General features: G+C 36.4%; 1 protein-coding gene and 1 long non-coding RNA gene across 9 annotated transcripts in view; one reads left to right on the top strand and one right to left on the bottom strand.

Annotated features, from left to right (window-relative positions):
• Positions 1–4,268, top strand: part of LOC125753225 (uncharacterized) — a 93,145-nt gene extending 88,877 nt beyond the window's left edge. The window contains exon 3 of the long non-coding RNA XR_007404472.1: positions 3,923–4,268. This is a non-coding gene — a long non-coding RNA (uncharacterized LOC125753225). The remainder of the gene's footprint in view (positions 1–3,922) is intronic.
• The window catches only part of METTL15 (methyltransferase like 15), a 328,227-nt gene that overhangs the window by 177,053 nt on the left and 129,830 nt on the right, over positions 1–21,344 (bottom strand). For 7 of the 8 annotated variants that reach the window (XR_007404468.1, XR_007404470.1, XR_007404471.1 and 4 more), the window contains exons 4-5: positions 14,751–14,942; positions 10,653–10,831 (exon numbers count right to left, since the gene is read on the bottom strand). Coding sequence is in view for 4 of the 8 variants with exons in the window: in XM_025459823.3 (XP_025315608.1) it covers positions 10,653–10,831; positions 14,751–14,942 (371 nt within the window). In the remaining 4 variants the exon portion in view is untranslated. Of the gene's footprint in view, positions 1–10,652; positions 10,832–14,750; positions 14,943–15,437; positions 15,473–18,447; positions 18,541–21,344 lie in introns of all 8 variants that reach the window. The other variant, XM_049098717.1, reaches the window with a different exon arrangement.

Below are 21,344 nucleotides of genomic sequence, written 5' to 3'. Positions count from 1 at the left end.
TTCATTAATGACCAATAAAAACAAAGTCACAACCAAGCTCATCACAATTAAACATCAGTGACAGGAAAATCTTTAAAGGTAGCCAGAGAAAGAAAAAGACCAACCATAAAATAATGACAATTAGACTTTTCATCAACCATAATAAATGTCAAGATATAATGAAATATTACCTCCAAAGTATCGAGTGAAAATCATAAACCTGTTGACTCTGTACTCAACTAATTATTATTCAAAAGTGAGGGCAAAAAATACATTTAGACAAGTTATGAGACTGTATCATTCATAGATCTTCACTGAAAATATCAAAATATGTACTTGGGTAAGAAGAAAACTGATCTCAGAAGGGAGTGGGAATCATATGCTAAGAAAAAAAAAAAAAGTAAACATAACGATATATCCAAACTACCTATGAAGACTACTATCTAAATAGGGAAAATCATTTTTTTAAATCTTAGAAGATGAAAACTTTGTCTTTATCATTCACTCAGCTTCATTAATGCCCACCACAAAGTGGACTTACAATAAATACTTGATGATTAAATGAACATGTAATGTAAATTTGAAATGTGTCTCATCTCAATGTTAAGCCAAAGTCCCTGCTTTGCTAATGAGGAAACTGAAAATACAGAGGACTGACCCAGTATTGTATGACATATTGAACCTGATTTACCCTTCAGAGAACAGAAAAGACATTATAATGTCAAGAAAATTATGACAGTCTCTCTTATTATTATAGGTCTGAGTCTACCTAACAATAAAAAGTGCCTATTGCTGAACAAACTAGTTGGTTGTAAGACTTCATTAGCTGTCTTTGGTCCCATCCATTTTCTGAACATCACAAGAACTACAAAGAAACGGACACTGATTTATTCATTCAAGAAATAGAAATTAAACATCTATTATAAGTCAAACGCTATATCAGGTCTTGAGGATGCAACCATGAAAAAGATATATCTAATCTTTACTCTCAGAGTTAGTAGTCCAGCTGATAAGAAAGTAATTAAATGAATAACTATGCATTACGAGAATATGCGATATCAGCAAGTATTTCCTATTGCTTACTGTATGTTATATGCTAACGTAAGGGGAGAGTGTATGTCTTCAGGTTTATAATATGGTAGAAGAGATTCCAAGTAATTAAAAATATGTAAGGCAATACACAGTCACATAAAAAATAAACAGATAAATTACAATGCTTGGGAAACGGCAAAACTGCTATATTCTTTTTTTTTTTTTTTTTAGAAAACTGCTATATTCTTGCCAAAAACAGAAAGATGATGAAAGACACAAAAAGTTCTATATATAAAAGATATGAAAAATATAGATTCCTTTTATATTTAAATTCCAAGGAATATCTTTTCCAGGTATTCCATAATTTCTCAACTTTGACACAAAGCAAAAGATGTGAGAGAAAAGAATTTGGAAGTATTTTTGCTAGTTTTCAGTTATGATTAAAGCTTGGGCATCAAAATTACTCTTTCATCCACTATTCCCCCTCCCAGCCCTAGAAATATAATCTTTGATCTTTATCAACCTATTAACATTTGGGGTTCTCTTTCTTTGACATTCTTTTGGGATGATTTAAACATTTAAACTTTAAAATGAAAGCAGATGCTTGTCCTCAAAAAGCGTTCCCAATGTATAAATATGATAGCTGATGTCTGAAAACTCCTTTTAGGAAAAGCGTTGCACACTGTTGATCCTTTCAGTACTTTAAGAGTAAAGTAAGGACATGTTATTATACCTCTCATGTAGACGAGATACATGATGATCTCCAAAACAAGATGGTAGCACAATTAATATAGAAGCCTGCTTGATCTTAATTCTTAAATTGAAAGTCTCGTAAATATCTGGTACCAAATTCTTAAGACTTCTGAATAACTAGTTATAGGAACAAATAATCTTTCTTCTTCTTTTTTTAATCAATAAAGATAAAGGCAAGAAGGCCAGACTACTTATACACATCTTTACAAAATTAATACCCATGTGAAAACTGCTAAGTGCAGAACATGAAGTGCCAGCAGATCACTTCAATTTTCACTTGTAGAAGTACACAAAACAGGGATCCCTGGGTGGCGCTGTGGTTTAGCGCCTGCCTTTGGCCCAGGGCGCGATCCTGGAGACCCGGGATTGAATCCCACGTTGGGCTCCCGGTGCATGGAGCCTGCTTCTCCCTCTGCCTGTGTCTCTGCCTCTCTCTCTCTCTCTGTGTGTGACTATCACAAATAAATAAAAATTAAAAAAATAAAATAAAATAAAATGTTAAAAAAAAAGAAGTACACAAAACATAAAATAACAAGAAATGGAGCAATGAAGTAAAGGGATGCATTTCCCTTCTTTTGTTCCATAGAGGCAGTCTGAATTTTAGCCATCATCAGTAGCATCCAGAGGATGTGATTATACTAAATAATTGTTCTAAAAACCTGACTCAACAAGGTCACAATTAGGATAGTGGATACCAAGATAATGGGAAGAAATTCCAGGGATTTGGAATTCTACTGGGCCCTGGGATTGGACCTTGAGTTGCCTGTCTTCTACTCTCCTCAGCCTTCTGAAATCTTACCTGCTTCTTCATTTATTTATTCGTTTTTTTTTGTTTGTTTGTTTTTTCACGTCTGCAGTTAATGAGTATCTACTGAGTGCCAGGGACTTTCCTATAAATAGCTATCACTTCTCCCCCTAAAAGACTCAACTCAACGGTCTCCTTTCTGTAACTTCGACCTAACCCCTTCTCCACAATAATTCAATCCCTCTCGCCACATCAAAATCAACTTCTCCTTTTTCTGAGTTCTCATGCCTTTTTGTTCATGACTCTATTATATCAACATTTTGTTCATGACTCTATTATATACAGCATTTATTACCTGTACAGGTGACAGGTATTACCTCTACAGGTGACAGAGTGAGCTGCTTTTATGACTGTCTCCTCTATGAGCCTGCGTGATCTTGGAAGACCGAGCTGTCGGCATTCTCTAGCAACGGTTCATACTGCACCCTAATCATAAGAAAAGGATCTATGGTAGTGTCCTAAGTAAGAGCACAGGGTCTAGAATGAGGTTGCCAGCTTCTAATTCCAGCTCCAGTTGACAAGAGATGAGTTACTTAGATTGTGCTTCAGTTTACTCATGTGTAAAGCTGTGATAAAAACAGTACCAACCTTGGGGATTACTGGTGAGGATTGAGCTACATAAAAACAATTTGGGATAGAGTCACATATTTGCTCAGTAAGTGTTAGCTAACATTTATTATTATTATTATCATCATCATTATTATTAAATTAGGCATGGGCCTCAGTCACTTGAGATTAGAGCAATCCCTGGTCCCCACTTGATACTTCAAACTGAGAAATGCCAGATTCTTTTAGAAGGAAAGAAGATTTTCAGGTTTTTTATTTCTTTCTCTTTTTTTTTTCTCCACATTTCATTCTCTTCTGAGTTGGGTTTCTTGTACAGAATGTCTCTTGGAAAGATTACTTATTAAAATAAGAAATAAGTTTACTTATGAAATGTCATTTGATAATTTAGTTGGCATGAAGTTACCATACTAATGTACACAGTGTATAACAGATTGAACTCAAGAGATTTAAATGACAGAGTAAGTGCATTATCATAGGCGGTGACAATGACAACTATGACTCACTGGCAAGCCGTCCAAATTTGACTGTAAGTTTGACCATGTCATTTTCCACCAGAGTGACAATCGAACTCTCTGACATCCTCATTTATTTCTTAATCATGGCAATGTTAGTATACAGAGCGCTTTTTGCGGAAGATGGAAGGAGCAACATGTGGGCTATTAAAACAAAGGGATGGCAAACTAGTCTGACTAACTTCATCACAAACAGTTCCACTGAAATTTGATGGCAATGACTATTTCTTAACGAATGCTACACTTTGTTTTGTATTTTAATATTTCTCTCCAGATTAACAGAACTTTCCTTGAAAAAGAGGATTTCAGAGAAGCTGATACATAAGCTATGATGGCTTACTGTGGAAAATATACCTTATATGTACCAAAGCAGCAGATGAGGATTCTTCTTCTTTTTTCTAAAAGTCACATAATCCATAAAGGAAGAACAGCTTGGAATGAAGCAATTAGCCTATCCCAAATCTGCAGCTGTGGATAGGTATTTGTTGGTATAAGACCACAGTCATGGTTCTGACTAATGCACCTGTTTGCTCTCAGGTCACCCCAGGTCTGGATAGAGACAAGAAAATGCTTACAGCCGTATTTACACTTTAAAATTCACAGAGAAAAAAATAAATAAATAAATAAAATTCACAGACAATTTTCTTATGTACCATCTCATTTATTGGTCATAGCAAGAATTCGTTATTCTTCTTTTCCAGGGAGGAATTAAGATCAGAGGAGATAAGTGACTTAACTCAAGTTCACTGAGCAAATAAATAGCAGAACCAGACAAAGAACTTGAGAATTTCTGATTCTATGCCCTGAAGAGTCTCAACCTATTCCTCAAGCTGTTTCAATTTATACTGAATACTTTGATGCCTGGGTCTCCCACTTCCTCAGTGTGAAGGGCAGAGTACAATTGATTCTCAGTAATACCTATCAACTTATACTTTTTCCCCCTGAATTTTCATTTTACTTTGGCTGGGAATGTACACATCTTTTTATTGATTTATTTGTTCAACAAGCATTCATTAAGCTCTGGCGATGTACCCAGTTCATGACTCAGAATAAAGGTTACATAAAAGTTCCAGTCAGGGAATAATAAGTCTATATATTTAATCAACAAGAATCAAACATATTTAAGAAGCTTATCCCCCTCCTTTTTCACATTCAAAAATTGATATTGTAAGCTTTTTGTCACTTCTTAATTATTAGTGCATTGATTATCTATTTTTGTGAATTTGAATCTAAATCCTAGTGATCTAAAAAGTGGTTGGCATACTTTGATTTTGGTGTGAGTTTGGAAACTGTAAGTGAATTTCAATATATTAATTTAAACAAAACATAGTAGGGTTATGGACAAAGTAACAATGGTTACATCATAAATATTATTCACTTCCATTTCAAGAAGAGAAAGATAAGGCCTAGAACTGTTTGAGTTTACATATAAAGCAAGCTGTTGAAGCAGGACTTGAGGTAAAATCTATTTCCCTTGATGTATCCAGAGAATGGAAAGAGCAATGGAATATAGAATAAAACATGCATAGCCTTTTGAGAAAATATTCAAAGGCACATCTAGAACCAATGCCATTTTTAAGATTACATAATTCAAATACACATTAATTCTATAAAATCTAGACCACAGCCAGGTGTTTTCTACAAAATTAAGTGTATAAATCTTCTTTTTCCTGGAGAGCTTAAGATATTTTTATATGTATCATTTCCTATTATTAAAAATTCTTAATAAAAATATTTTATTAATAAAAATATTTTATTAGTTTTCTTTTCTTCACAGAGTCTCTAAAGAATAAGGGAGGAAAGATATCATTTCAGCCTAAAGATGAATAAACTAAAGTATTGGGAAGGCAATGGGTTTTTGTAATTTACCCGAGTACTTTAGTGTTGGTGCCATTAGAGCATTTTGGTATGGGAGGGAATTCACTGTTCATGACCTCCAAGACTGAACACCAATTTTTTAGTTACACTGATGTTGTTTCACTGAATACCAACTTTATAAAAGCAGAACCTTCCTGATCTGTGTGATTTTATTTTATATATTAACCTTGAAAGAGCATTTACCAAATGCCTTCCAAGGGCCAAAATTATGATAAGCACGGGGGGCCCAGTGATGAGTAAAAGAGTCATGACAGTGCTCTCATAGTGCTTATTATTGGAGCAGCATCATCCAAAAAAATATAATGCGATCGATCCACATATGCTACTTAAAATTTTCTATAGCTACATTAAAAACGGTTTAATACTGTATGTAACCCAACAATTTCTAAAGTGTTATCATTTTAACACAAAATGAACATATAAATTTTTGAGATAAATTAAATACTCTTTTCAAACCAAGGTGTGTATCTTACATATACGACCTTTCAATTAGGAGCAGCCACATTTCAAGAGTTCCACAGACACATGTTCCACTGGCAACTGTACTAGATAGTATAGGTCTAGGGGAGAAGTTAAATAGGAAGCAAACAATAGAACAGTGTAAGTGCTACGACAGGGAAATGCAGTGCTACAGGAGCATGGAGGAGAGCATCTCGACCACTGTGTGTAGAGCTAGAAAAAAACTTCTGGCGGAAGTGACACTTCAACTTGGCATTACCTATAGGAAAGGATAGGAGTTGGGTGCTTTAGTATTGATGTTAATAATACACAAGGCCGGGATCCCTGGGTGGTGCAGCGGTTTGGCGCCTGCCTTTGGCCCAGGGTGCCATCCTGGAGACTCGGGATCGAATCCCACGTCAGGCTTCCGGTGCATGGAGCCTGCTTCTCCCTCTGCCTATGTCTCTGCCTCTCTCTCTCTCTGTGTGTGATTATCATAAATAAAAAAAAAAAATTAAAAAAAAAAATAATACACAAGGCCTGTAAGTGAGCGTGACAATGGTGTGCTGGGAAGACAAGACTATAAGAACTTTGGTATGGTTAGAACAGAGATTATTATGACAAGCAAGAAAGATGAAAATGAAAAGACAGGTAGAAGCTGTTCCATGAGAAGCTTTGCAAATCATGTAAAGGAATTTGGATTTTATTCCAAGGAATTCATCCTTTCTAAAGACTTTAGGCCTCTGTTTCTGGAACTAGCAATTTCAAACTGAAATGTGCTCCTCTTCACTGAAATATAAGGGAGGAGTAAGACAGATGGAGATAAGGCTAAAGCATTAGAGGTGATGAAGAGTTTGGTTTTACATTAAATTAGTCCCTCAGGTCATTTGCAAGTCTTAGATTTCATAAATCTAACTTTTCAGCTATAAACGTGTTAGAATAGAAACAGGGCTTAACAAAATGTGATTTGTTATTTATGAATTATTTTTGTAGGGAACACTAACATGTGTTAGATATTAGTATTAAAATTTCTGGCTAGTAGTTCTGAATAGTATGTATGAATAGTGAAGTCCCACAGGTTATTTTGGGAATTATAAATTACTAATTTGGTAATTCCCAAAGTAATTTATGGTAGTTGTAAGTGTCCTGTTCCAATCTGCAGCCTTGAACCTGTCCTCGTGTTCCATGATATGGAAGAGTACTGGAACTCAGTTAGTTTGTCCTAGCAAAAGGTATCAGGCTTTAGGTTCTACAAATAACAACTTAATCACTTGAACTATTATGTAATTCTACTAAATATATTGTGATTACAAGTGTGGTGATCTTCCTCGTTCTAATGGATTATTAGCTTTTTGAAAGCAAAGGAAGTGATTTATATTTCCATCAATATATGGGTTTTACTATGTGTCAGGAACTGTGGCATATTTCCCAGAGTGCTTGATCATCTTGAACATACTTAGTATGAATTTTATTACTCGGACATCGTACCAGGTTGAATAGTGAACCCCAAAGTGTGCGTTTACTAGGTACCTGTGAACACGACTTTATTTGGAAATGGGGTCTTTGTGGATATCATCAAGTTGAGGACATATTCTATTAGCGTGGGCCCTAAACCCAATATGTCTGATGTCCTTATAATAACAGGAAAACCTGCACACAAAACTTGTCTGGGCAGAATCCCATGGGATAGTGGAGGCAGAAACTCAGTGATGTAGCCAAGGAACACCAAGGATTGCTGGCAACTGCCAGACACTTCAAATAGTCAAGCTGATATACTCGGTAGAGGTGAGTCATGTAAAAAATGCAATTCTCCCCTAGAGTCCTGCCAATACCTTGATTTTGGACTTCCAGCCTCCAGAACTGTGGTAGAATAAATTCCTGTTATTTTAAGCCACCAACTGTGTGGTATTTTGTTACTGCAGCCCTAGGAAACTCATACAGGAACCTTATTGGGCCCTCCATTGCTTTCCATATTTCTCTATGAGCAGTTCTCTGAAGAGATTTCTACTTAATGGACTTGACAAATTAATCCCTTTCTCTGTTAAACTGTCTCAGGGTAGTATTTTACTTGGAGCACTCCTATATAGTCCTGCTCCCACCAAAAGAGCTATACCCTTATAGCTATACCCTTATAGCTCTTTTGGAGAGTATAGAGTAGTTGTTATTGCCATTAAATAATTTAATCAAATACTACATAAACTGGTGAAATATGAATGCAAAAGGAAAGATATATGTTATTCCCATGAAAACTAACCTAGACACTTGGAGACTCTCGATAAAGAGAGTAAAAATGTAAAAAATGCAATCAAATTAGAGGTACATGAGGTAATTATGAAAGATTAAAAAATTATGAAAATATAGAAAATATGCTCAGATTGCCTTGTAAGTACCTTTAAATTCTAACTTCATTATAATAAAAATAAATCCGAGCTTGTAGAAGATATGCCATGGGTGTGGTTTATCTAAGAATGGACTTTGTAGAACCACAATTAGGACCCAAGCATCTCCATATATAAATACGCATAGGTTCTATAATTCTCCACATGTACCAACTTTTTCTATTACCCACACAGAACTCCAGACTACAGTTAATAAGAGGGTTTCCGATACAAATAGAGGGACGATGTTCACTATATTTTTATTCAGTCACTTACTAGTCAGTAAACTTTGTGGAGAGAAGCTCTGATCTGCTCCCCATTCTACTGTTACTATTCAGTATAATGCCTGGTATATAGGAGCTTCTTCCAAATATTTTTTGAAAAAAAAGTACCACGAAATGCAACTCCCCCCCCCTTTTTTTTGTTTTTACCTTTTCCATGGAATTATATCATCAATAAATCTGCATTATTATGGGCTGATTTGAGCCATAAAAATGGATTCCTTATAGAGAACTGAATCTTTTAATGGTATTTATTAGAGCCTACACATATATGAATATTCTTATTTTTATGATATCATCTCTCATAGCCCTTATATGCTTTTGACATCATAATCTTTCTGAAAATACTTAAATTATTCCTATTCTACATCTTGATATAATTTCTGTGTAATGCCACAGTATTGTGTATTATTACCCCAAGTTGGCAGATTAGGGCCCTGAGACAAAAAAGTTAAGTCAATATCTTAAAGGCAAATTCCCAGTTATGCCTAAAATTCATGAGTTTCCAAATTCTAGATTAGTACTGACTTTGCCATTAATTAGGCATTAATTAGGGTTACCTTGGAGGAAACTACTGACCCTCCCTGAGGCTCAGTTTCTTTAGCTATCAGGTGAGGTTTTTTGACTGGATGACCTCTAAGATGCCCTCAGCCCAGAGTACTCATTTTCAGCACCAGAAAATCCTGGATTTTCTCATGTATAAAAAAATATGACTTTTCACTGCTCATCTTTCCAATATGAGAGACAGAGAACAACACAGACAGCTAAAGAATGACAGAATGGGTAAGGTAAGGTGGTCATGTTTAGTGAGTATAGAGTGGAAAGAAAGGGATACAAGATAGAGGGTGAATTAATGCAGCCTGCTAGTACAAACTCTTTTTTGGAAAAATACTATGGAATATTTTATGATCATTTAACCCACAATAATTTTGCTCCTACTTGACAAGAAGAATCTCAGTGGTAAGTTGGAAAAAAATTTAAAGACTTGGTCAACTCTTTATATTTTGTTATCCTAACTAAGTAAAATAGTCTTATTAAATTATATCATAAAACAATCCCTAGATGAGCTCTAAATCTTGATCTGAATGAATTTATAATCAAGTTTTATTCCTTAAACTATAGATAATATTACAGAGAGGTAACCAATATCAGGTTCTTTTTATAAGCTACACAATTACTTATTTTCTTTACTTCTTGAGCTACTTAAGTGACTTAGTAGGAGCCATTGAAAAGAAATCCTAATACATTTGGTAAACAAAAATGATGTAGGGTTTCAGATGGCCCAACAAGATGAAGAATGTAACACTGGAATTCTGCTAAATTACTGCAGGAGTTGTATTTTTGCCTTGGAAAACTTTCATCATGGAACACAGCTGTGAAACAACTTTGGCTTCAAACAGAAAGGCTATAATAAAGCGCCTCCTAGCTAGACTTAAGTTCAAGAGGTTTATGGTGGCAAACAGCAGAAAAGATGAAATGTTTCAATAAGCCCCTCAGGCTGATTTAGTTAGCATTCACAAAGTAGAATAACCTATACATCACATACCCTTTGTTAGCTGGTTGTTTAGAATAGATGTATGAGTCACTGGATTTTATTTTAGCAGTTGGGCATTGCAATTCTCCTTTTGCCCAAAATATTAAAATGCAGAAATGTGAAACTAAGAGAGGTAATGTCAGATCTTATACAGAATGCTTATCAACCACTGTGATAGATCAAGAAATTCTTCTGCTCTTGTCATTCCACGTTTCACCTTGGTAGGCACCAATGACAAATTACCTCTCATAAAAAAAACAATCTATTGTTCAACTAATCAGCAACTTCAGTGTATTTTCTTAAATTGTGTGGGGGAAAGTGGTTTGGAGGGGGGGAAGCTTGCAAAACCAAAAGAAAGCTGGTATGGAAAAAGGATACGCAAGATTCTATCGTGCATGATTTTAAGTACAAATGAATCCCTCTGGGAGTTTGGGGGAGATATATATATATATATTTTCTCCCCTCTCAGACATTGTTCAGAATTAATGAGGATACCTGCAACGATGCTGGCAAGCTGCTGGGTTCTGGAGATGGGGTAGAGGCTGCGTGCCTGAACGATTGCTGAAGCGATTTTCTTGGCATGCTTCTCCTCCCCGTATGTTCTCAGGATGGATGCAAGTGCCTGTTGATCTAAAGCGTTCACAACATCAGCTGCGGTGGGCATGTCAGGGTACCTACGCACAAGAAGAGCCAATTAGTTTGCTGACGTCAGTTTTCATTGACAAGAGGTGAAACTTCAGAGTACTGAAGTCAGGCATACACACACAGTCTAACAGAGCATCTGAGGTTTTTAAAGTCAGAGACTGAAATCTTAAACGAATGAAGCAGATTTTCTATTTCAAATACCCATCATAATAGCAACAGTGGATTATGTGTGACATTCATCAAGGTCAAGGGCAGCAGGAAATTAAAATATTTTACTAATCTTTAATTCACAAAAAGCTATTATTACTTATGCAGATTTCTCCTAAACTAAAATAATGGAGAATGTCTGGATTTAGTTTGTTCAAGATTTAAATTACTGCTTGATTTTATTTTTCACTATAAGAAGATATAAAATAGTGAATGATATTTAAATGAACCTGTATCTCAGGAACTTAACTAATTCTGAGATTATAAAGCAGCTGAATAGTTACATGGGAGCACAAACTGAACTTAGAAAGTCTATACAAGAAGATACTCCCGGCCACTTTCCCTCACAAAAAACTGAACAACCTTAATGGTAATAATGTATGTTATTTCAAATGTTTAATAATATTGGCTTATAAAGCCATTACTAAAGTCACTGTGGGGTAAAACTCAGTAATTAAGAAACAGTACTAAATGAGCCTGAGATGATAATTTCAGGTAGCGGATACAAAGGAAATAGGACCTCTAGCCAAATAGAATAGATCACAGTAGTGGGCAATGCCATCCAGTATTCACTGGCTTCGTCAACAGGACGAAGTTACTACTACTACTACTGTTACTACTCCTGTAGCTAATGTGTTGGACTGACTGTCAGTATCACATTGTGAGGACTGTAGTAAGGATATGGTAGCTTTAAGACCTAAAGACTATACCAAAGTGGGGCCTTGAAGAAACACCTGAATCCCTCCTTAAAAATACTGTACTGCACCTCGTTAACATGCCAAGTGGCCTCCAAGAGTAAGTTTTGTTGTTGCCTTTGGCTTGTGCCCTATTGTGCCATGACCTCTCTCTCTCTCTCTCTCTTACCCTGTGTATGTGAGAAAGATAGATAGACACAGAGAGAGAAAGAGAGAATGAAACCTTGCTTTTCAGATCTGACTCTTTTTTTTTTTTTTTTTGGCTGCCACCCCCAGACCCAGGAACTTCCTATAAAGTAGCCCCGTTTCCATCACAATAGGCTTTGTTCTTTCAATAATAGCTTTAAGGATGAAGATTTGGTCTCTACAGTCAGATCAACCTAGGTAAGAATTCCAGACTTGCTATTCATATTGTGCAAGCTTTTTAACCTACCAAGCCACAATTTCTAACCTGTAAAATGAAAGTGACAATACCTTCCTCGTAGAATTGTTGGGAGAATTAAGGGTATACGCAATTGTAAAATAGAGAGTAGAATGTCTGGTATACAGAGAAGCTCAATGAATGTCCATGTCTCCCAGATCTTGCCCATCATCATTCTTGGCCTAACTGACAACATCTTAGCTAGATCTTACGTAGCTATGTATTCAACTGTCCAAACCACAGAACATCAAAATGAACCTTATTTATGATAGTAAATTCAGACCCACAGAATGTAGTCCAACTCTACCAGGACAACTCCTAGATTAGTATGGATGTACTTAGCAATTTCTTATAATACGTCTCTACTTTTAAGTAAGACCCTTACAACAGCATTTTGCTCAAATAGTTCAGCGGCTAATGGGCATAATTTTATTTTACCCTCACGCTAACACTGAATAGCAATGTAGAAGTTTCCATTGTGCCACAAGACAAAAGGGGCAACACTGAAAAACCAATAAGGCTGCTAGGAGACTTTAGAATAGTGAAGTCAAGATACAAAATCTGCCCCCAACTTAACAGGTAAGAGAGCTTGTTGGTTCTCCAGAGATCACTGATGTAAAATGACTACACTAATGACAAAAGGAAAATATTAACACAGGTGACAACTTATTTATTAACCTCTGGTGAAGAATTAGACCTGCAAGTCCTTGAAGCTGTGGATTTCTTTTTGCTACATGAAAATCTTTTATAATCTTAGAGCTGGTGCTGAAATTGGGGTAGCACAACTACACTATGCTATAAGACTCCAGTGTTAAATGACAACAGGTTAAGAAAGCCTCTTGCATCTGCCTTCAAGGCACAGATATATCAGCTTCCAGGATCTGACTGGCCATGTTTTTTGGCTTGGACTCTCTTACCCCATAACACCACCTGGGTAAGTACTGTACATACTGGCAATGACTCTCCTTTTCTATGAATTCATGTGAACCAACTCCCATCTTTCTGAATACCATATACTTTCTTCAGATCTGCTATCTACCTGGAAGCCATCCTGCTTTTTAAGATATATTTGCTCAACTCTAATCTCATCCATTATGTATTGACTTAGAATTTAATGCTCAAGGGCAATTTTATTTTCAAGTTCTTAGGAGAAAACCTCAAGAACCCTGATTCACACTCTACAATTTGCTGAGAAGTCTTTACATTAACAATATGGGGATTTACTACCATTAACTAGAAGATTTGTTCACTGTATTTCGAAGGCATTCTCCTTTAACAAGACATAGGAACAGCAGAAATTTGCTTGACATTTTATTACCTCTGCACAACAACCTCAATCTCCAAACATGAAAAGATATTTGACCTTTACTATTAGTCACTGCTTTTTAAAGGATTTTCATTATTTTCTTTTATGATCACATTCTTCATTCTATGAATGCCAGCTTGTGCAAAAGAAGGTGTAAGACTCAGAACAAAAAGGTTCCAATAAGTATAGGTCACAATCCAAGTTACCAGGTCATATCAAAACATGGGCTATGAATAATTACCATTGGACAAAGCATTTTATGGGAAAGAATTCAAAGTCAACTCAATATTAATTTGCTGATTTAAACAGGACATTAAATTTCTTATATACAGGTCCTTCTAATAGATTGGAAGAAATTCTGGAAAACTGATTTGTCTCAGTAGAAATGTTTATGCAGGCCTAGAACTGCAGATTACTAACAGTAACAGAATGGTTTGCTCATTTATATATAAGAAAATCTAACATGCCTCTTAGGAGGTAATCTCCCCAAAGGTGGGGCCGTGATACATAATTTAGCGGTGGTAGTGAGGCATGAAATGAGGAAGGAAAACATGGTTAAGCTTTGTAGGTACAGGTTATTCTGTCCCTGAGCCAGTGTTAGGCATAAAGACAGGTGCTCTAAAAAGCTTCTTTCTTTTTTTTTTTTAAGCTTTAAAAATTAATTCAGGTTTAAAGGAGCTTATCCTATATTTTATTAAAATATGATCCTCTTTGTGTTATATGTACCTATTTGAATAATGAAGAACAACTAGTATTTCCAGGGTGGTGAGGAAAGAAGAGCAGGTGTAAAGCCGTCCTATACAGAGTACTATGTTGATACAGTACCATAAACTATAGTTTCTCTGGAGAAGGTCAACCAAAGTGATGGTACAAGAAACAGGACAAAACATGCAATCGCTGACCTCTAGAATCTTGCACTTTATACAGTATTCAAAAGAATATGCATTAAATATGTTCCTTTTACATTTCACAAGAGGCATAGTTGGGCCTGCATAGAAATGGATCCATTGTTTCAGTATCACATTTAACAATATTGTTCGTAGTCTAAAAACCCATGCTTATCTATAAAAAAGATGAGTATGAAAGTTACCCTCTTCACTATTTTGTGTAAAGACAGCAATGACTTTTCTTTTAGAATCTCAAATCTAGAGAAACACTAGTCTATAATGAGTAGCAAACAAAACTGATTTATTATGTATGGATAGTGTTAGGTGTGGGCGTGTGATGGGAATTCTGCAGTCTTAAAAGGAAATTAAATCCAGAGTGTTTCTGCAAAATTGATTTCTTGTTGTGAGGAGAAATGCTTTATCGATACTCACCTGCCACCATCCATTCTCATGTCCAAGGGGCCGTCCTTCCGAAGGGAAAAACCTCTTTCAGGAGCATCAAGTTGCATGGAGGAACACCCAGGATCCAGAAGAACTCCATCCAAGGTCCCTGGCTGTACTCCAGCTTTCATTAATAAGGCTTCTGCCTGGCTGAACTGGCCTAGCAGAGCTCGGATCTGTTTACTGTGAATAAACCCAGGAGATGGAGAAAAGACTTTGTTATATTAAATTCTTAAGGTCCATGATCAATGGAAGGAAGCACAGCCCATTGTTAGTTTATTTAACCAGAATGTATTTACTAAGGACCAAATACATGCTTAGTACTAAATAGAGACATATGGAAATGGAAATTTTACATCCTTGGTTTCAACACCAGAGGTGATTTAATGTAATTTATTTTTGCTTATAAACACAATGTATTGTGTACTCCTGTGAAGGTTACAATAAGTTCATGAATTTGCAAAATTCTTTTGTGAGACCATTCATTTTTTCCTTAAAAATAATTTTTTTCTTAAAAAAGCCTATATACCATTTATCAAAAGAATACATTTAGAGATAACAAATGCTGGTGAGGATGTGGAGAAAGGGAACTGTGTACTGTTGGTGGGGGATGTAAATCTGTACAACTACTAAGGAAAACAGTATAGAGCTTCCTCAAAAAATTAAAAATAGAACTACCGTATGATCCAATGATTCCACTTCTGGAAGTATATCTAAAGGAAATGAAAACAATCTGTTGAAGAGATATCTGCACCCCCATTTTCATAACAGCATTATTTAGAATAGCCAGAACATGGAGACAACTTAAGTGTCCATCAACAGATGAATAAAAAAAGTTGCATACACACATTCACACACAGCCAGTGGAGAATTATCCAGCCATTAAAAAGAAAAGAAGGAAATCCTGTCATTTGTAATAGCATGGATGGACCTTGAGGGCATTCTGCTAAGTGAAATAAGTCAGACGAAGTCAAATACTATATGATCTCATATGTGAAATCTTAAAGAGAGAGAAAACCAAACTCATTTTTAAAAAAGAGAGATAGATCAGACTTGTGGTTACCAGAAGTAGGAAATAGGGAAAAGAGAACTGGATGAAAGTGGTCAAAATGTACAAACCTCCAGATAAATAAGTTAAATAAGTACTAGGGATGTAATATACAACATGACAACTAAAGTTAACACAGCTGTATCTATATGTAAGTCAAATCATTAGACTGGACTCCTTAAATTTATATAGTACTGTATGTTAATTACTATTTCAATAAAACTAGAAAAAATAAATAAGCCAATTTAAATGCAATAAATAAAACAGAGATCATAGAAAAAAGACATGTCAAACATCTTCAAGCCAATCTCACTTTAGATTGTTCCCTATTTTCCCCATAATTTAGGATAGGGGTGCTGTGCAGCTGCACACTTGAAGCATGAAACTATGCTTAAAATAAATGCCTTCTTGCGGAAAAAAAATGTTTTAGCTTTCAGCAGGGATTTTGAAGTGAATGGAGCATTCAAAATCAATAGACAGGCAAGAAGTTGGGATCACCTTGCAGCTATACTAATTCTCCTTCCTACACAAAGTGAGATGCAGCCTGCAGGGTTCTACAGAAGCCTTAGGGCAACTGGTATGCATTTTGGATGGGGAATGAGAAGAATGAGAAGAATTGGCAACTGTCTCAAGACCTCTTTCCCTCCATCTACAGGTGGGTAGGGTGATTTCAACAGTGTTGGGGAATTCATATATCTGATGTTATGTTTAAGGACAGCTTCATTGTTCATTGGTAATTTTTCCCCAAATTCTGATGAAGAAACTGAATTTCAGATTCACTCACCAAAAATTCATTGACTATCTGCTATATATCAGGCATTATGTTAATTGAAGGCATTTAAAGATGAATAAAGTGGCTCTCTGAGCTTGGAACTGAGAGAAAGAAATATATAAATGGATAGTTTGTGAAACCACCTGATGGACGCTAATAGTAGGAAGAGAAATTGTTACATTTGTATTTGGAAAATATAAAGTGAATGTTAATACTAACACTGGGAACACAAATAATAAAATGTTGAGATTGGAAAGCAACTCACAAATCACTTATTTCAAGTACTTAACTGATATTTGAATCTTTTCCCTCTCCACCATCACTGCTGGGTGGGGTGGGGTAGGGGTGAGAGTCACTGTTTTAACCACCTCCCATTCTCCCTATTGGTGAGGGAGGGATTCCCATTCTAGGATTAGGAAATGACTGAAACACAGCACCTGACCCTGGACAGATGAGATGTGCAGTTTATTAATCACACATACTTGTAGCCCAGGGGAGGAGGGCAGCACATACCACGCATGGCTACATGTTGGTTGCACTCAGGAACAGACTGGGCAAGTGGAGGCTATACTAAGCAGGTTTTATAGTATCAACAGAGTTAGGGGCCTTGGGTTCCTATGAGAGAATGTGACTGGCTTGTTTGAGTACTTGTATGGGCAGGGAACTGAAACCTGCTACTCAGTAATAAGCAGACATTTTTACTTATCCCTCTAATAACAAGGATCATTTGGCTGAGGAATCTTATCTGTGGGAGCACGAAGTGGAAGAGAGTTTGTGACTGGGCCACTGGAGGGTCTCCCAATTCTCCCCAGATGTGAAGAACACATAATACTGGGCTTTAATTTTAAGACCTTACATGCCAATCATCTAGCTCATGTTTGAACATTCCCTATAATCAGAATTCACTACTGTTTTTTAGCTAATTATTTTTTTAGATAACTGTTCTCTCACTTTATTTCTATATTTTTTCCCCTTGATATTAGTCTACGTAAAACAACTGTAAACCTACAATCATGAAAGCCTTTCACATATCAACTCTTAGTCATCTTAAGGGGTATTTGTTGGCTGCCTCTTAGTTGCCAATCTCTGTTCTGACAAGATCTCAAAATTTCAGCCATGCATTTTGGGAGAGACTGATTATATCTATGATGGTTTATATGTCAGCTTGGTTAGCCTAAATTACCCAGTTATTTAATAAAATACTAATCTAGGTGTTGCTGTGCAGGTATTTTGGAGATGTGGTTAATAATCGGCTCACTTTAAGTAAGGACAATTACCTTTAGTGATGGTGTGTGCCTCATCCAATAGGTGAAAGGCCTTCCAAGAGCAAAACCTGAGGTTTCTCAGTGGAAGAAGAAATTCAGCCTCGAGACTCCAATATTAGCTCCTGGCAGAGAATTTCTAGCCTGATGGCCTGCCCTATCTACTCCAGACTTACCAGTCCCATAATTGTGCAAGCCAATTCCTCAAAGTAAATCCCTTTATAGATTTATACATTATACCATCAGGATTTTCAGGAGAAAAATAACCAGCAGAAGATTTACACACACATACATGTATTATATATTGACATATATTACATATATATTTTTATATATAAATTGTGTGTGTATGCATGTATATCTCCTACTGGTTCTGTTTCTCCTGAGAATATTGACAGACATAAAATCTCAGCTCGAGATGTAGATGTGGATTAGCCATGCTAATTTGAACACATCATCCCCATGGCCCCTATAGTTTGTCCAGAGATTGGCATGTACCACAGTTCTAGTCAATGAGACATGAGAGATATTTCCTAGGAGTTTGGGAAAAGAAAATCACTCTATCAACGAACTACAGAGGAGGAAACAGGTTTTTCACACTCTCACTTGACATGAAAGAAGGAGGACATTGTCCTGATTTGTTGCAGCAGATATCTTGACCCAAAGAAGGGAGGCAGTGGCAGTCAGTTTTGGCCCAAACTGTAGAAAGCAAAATAGAAAGATTAACTAGGCCACTAGATTGAGTCTCACCTAAAATCCAACTTGTCTCAGAACTTTTGAGTTATATGAGCCCATAAATTATGTTCGTTATTAAAACCAGTCAGAATTGCTTTTTCTCTTATAATGGCAAATATCATAAGTATTAGAGCTATCATGCTTAGTCTTTCTGAACCATACAACTCTTGTGTCTTCTGATATTCTCCATAAAACGAACAAACAAAACCTTTTCATCATGCTAGTTGCTCTTTTCTGAATATGTTCTGGTTTGCCGAGGTCTCTAGATGTAAATTCCATATGGATCAGCACAGAAAAAATCAACTCTGGTCTTTTCTTGTTATTATATTAATACAGCTCAAGATCCAAATAGTTTTAGAATTTATTTCACATCATTGCCTTATGCTAATACCTTTCAGTCTTTTTAAGTTCTTTTTAAAAATTTTTTTATTTAAATTCAATTTAGTTAACATATATAGCGTATTAGTAGTTTCAGGGGTAGAATTCAGTGATTCATCAGTTGCGAATTACATCCAGTGCTCATCACATCACGTGTCCTCCTTAATGCCTGTCACCCACCCATCCCCCCGTCCCCTCCCCTCCAACAACCCTCAGTTTGTTTCTCAGTTAAGAGTCTCTTTGTCCATCCTGTTTTATTTTTCCTTCCTTTCCCCTATGCTCATCTGTTTTGTTTCTTAAATTCCATATATAAGTGAGATCATATGGTACTTGTCTTTCTCTGACTACCTTATTTTGCTTAGCATAATACCCTCTAGTTCCATCAATGTTGTTTCAAATGATAAGATTTCATCTTTTTGATGGCTGAGTAGTATTTCTGTGTGTGTGTGTGTGTGCGCGCGTGCACACGCACGCACACGCGTATGCATACCACTTCTTCTTTATCCATTCATCTGTCGATAGACACCTGGGCTCTTTCCATAGCTTGGCCATTGTGGACATTGCTGCTATCAACATCGGGGTGCAGGTCCCCCTTTGAATCACTGTTTGTATCCTTTGGATAAACACTTAAGAATGCAAATGCCGGATCATAAAATAGTTCTATTTTTAAGTTTTTGAGGAATCTCCATACTGTCTTTCAGAGTGGCTACACAGAAGTTTACATTCTCACCAACAGTGTAAGAGGGTTCTTCATTTTCTGCATCCTTGCCAACATCTCTTGTTTCCTGAGTTGTTTATTTGAGCCATTCTGACCTGTGTGAGGTGGTATCTCATTGGGTTTTGATCTGTATTCCCTGATGCCCTGTGATGCTGAGCATTTTTTTCATGTGCCTGTTGGCCATTTGTGTCTTCTTTAGAGAAACGTCTGTTTATACCTTCTACCCATTTCTTGACTGGATTTTTTTTTTTTTGTTTTTTTGAGTGTTGTTTGATAACTCCTTTATAGAACTTAGATGCTGGCCCTTTATCTGATAAGTCATTTACAAATATCTTCTCCCATTCTGTAGGTTGCCTTTTAGTTTTATTGACTGTTTCCTTTGCCATGCAGAAGAAATTTTTTATCCTGCTGAAGCCCCAATAGTTCATTTTTGCTTTTGTTTTGTTGCCTTTGGAGACATGTCTAGCAAGAAGTTGCTGCCCTTTCAGTCTTTTTCATGTACAAAGCTGCTAAGCTTCTTCCATTAGTATATTTGTGCAGCTTTTGTTTTTGTCAATTGTTGCAGATCTAAGTATAATTTCTGCCCTACACATTTTCTACAACCCTTAGGATCCAGTTATTACCTTTAACCACAGAAATCTTCTTTATACTATAGCAAAACCTCAAAGAAATCAGTATTTCTCAGTCTTAAATCCTTATGTTTTACAGCTATTATCCTGCTTGAAGCTAATATACTTGTAAAATAAAAAAAAATAGTAAGATCTTATATGGAATGTTTGCATTCCTGGGCATCCTCAAATATAACTATTTAACACACAATACTCATACAGTTTTATGCCTATTAGTAAATAACCATGTTACAGAGCATCTTCCTCTTACAGGCATAACAAGAAACATGCAGTGTTGTGTGGTGTGGTGGTTGACGTTAGAATCAGAGGTAGAATAAGGGGCTAGGTTCTGATAACAGAAATACAAATCTGGGCAGAGACCAACAAAGAATCTGTGCCATAGGGATCTGGTAAGAGCGAATACGTGATCATCTGGGAGAGGGTAGCATGTGGTAGTAGGGGGTCTGTAAGAAAGCAATGTATCGTGAACGAGTTAACATCAAGTAAATACGGCAGCAGACAGGAGGGCTCTAACTGTTGGCTAGACTTTTCCTAAAAAAGAACGTCGTTAGCTGTGAAGGAATTGAAATCCTAGGCATGAATATGGTTAGAAATTCAGGCATAAGAGAGTAAGTTTAGAGATGTACTTAGAACCAGCCCAGTCACTAAAACCCAAGCATCAACTCAGGATTAGTAATAAAGGCAATTTGAGGTTCAGTCACTTATGCTACAGACCAGGCCATCTTCAATCCATTACCAGAGCACTGTGGTAAATTAGAAGGGCACACTGAGCTATCAGATGGATATGCAGAAAACACTAATCATGTGACATATGAACTAGGATGACAAGCGGAACAATGTAAAGCAGAAGCTTTCCCCTTTTAAAGCAGCTTTTTTTTTTTTTTTTTTTTTTTAAGATTTATTTGTTAGAGAGAGAGAGAGAGAGAGAGCGAGAACATAATCAAGTGGGGTTGGGGAGAGAGAGACAATCTCAAGCAGACTCCACACTGAGTGCAGAGCCTGAGTCAGGGCTTGATCTCGCGACCCTGAGATCCCGACCTGAG

Source organism: Canis lupus, chromosome 21 (genome assembly GCF_003254725.2).
Source record: "Canis lupus dingo isolate Sandy chromosome 21, ASM325472v2, whole genome shotgun sequence".
In the NCBI taxonomy this organism is placed as follows: Eukaryota; Metazoa; Chordata; class Mammalia; order Carnivora; family Canidae; genus Canis; species Canis lupus.
This window is presented reverse-complemented; position numbering and strand designations above follow the sequence as displayed.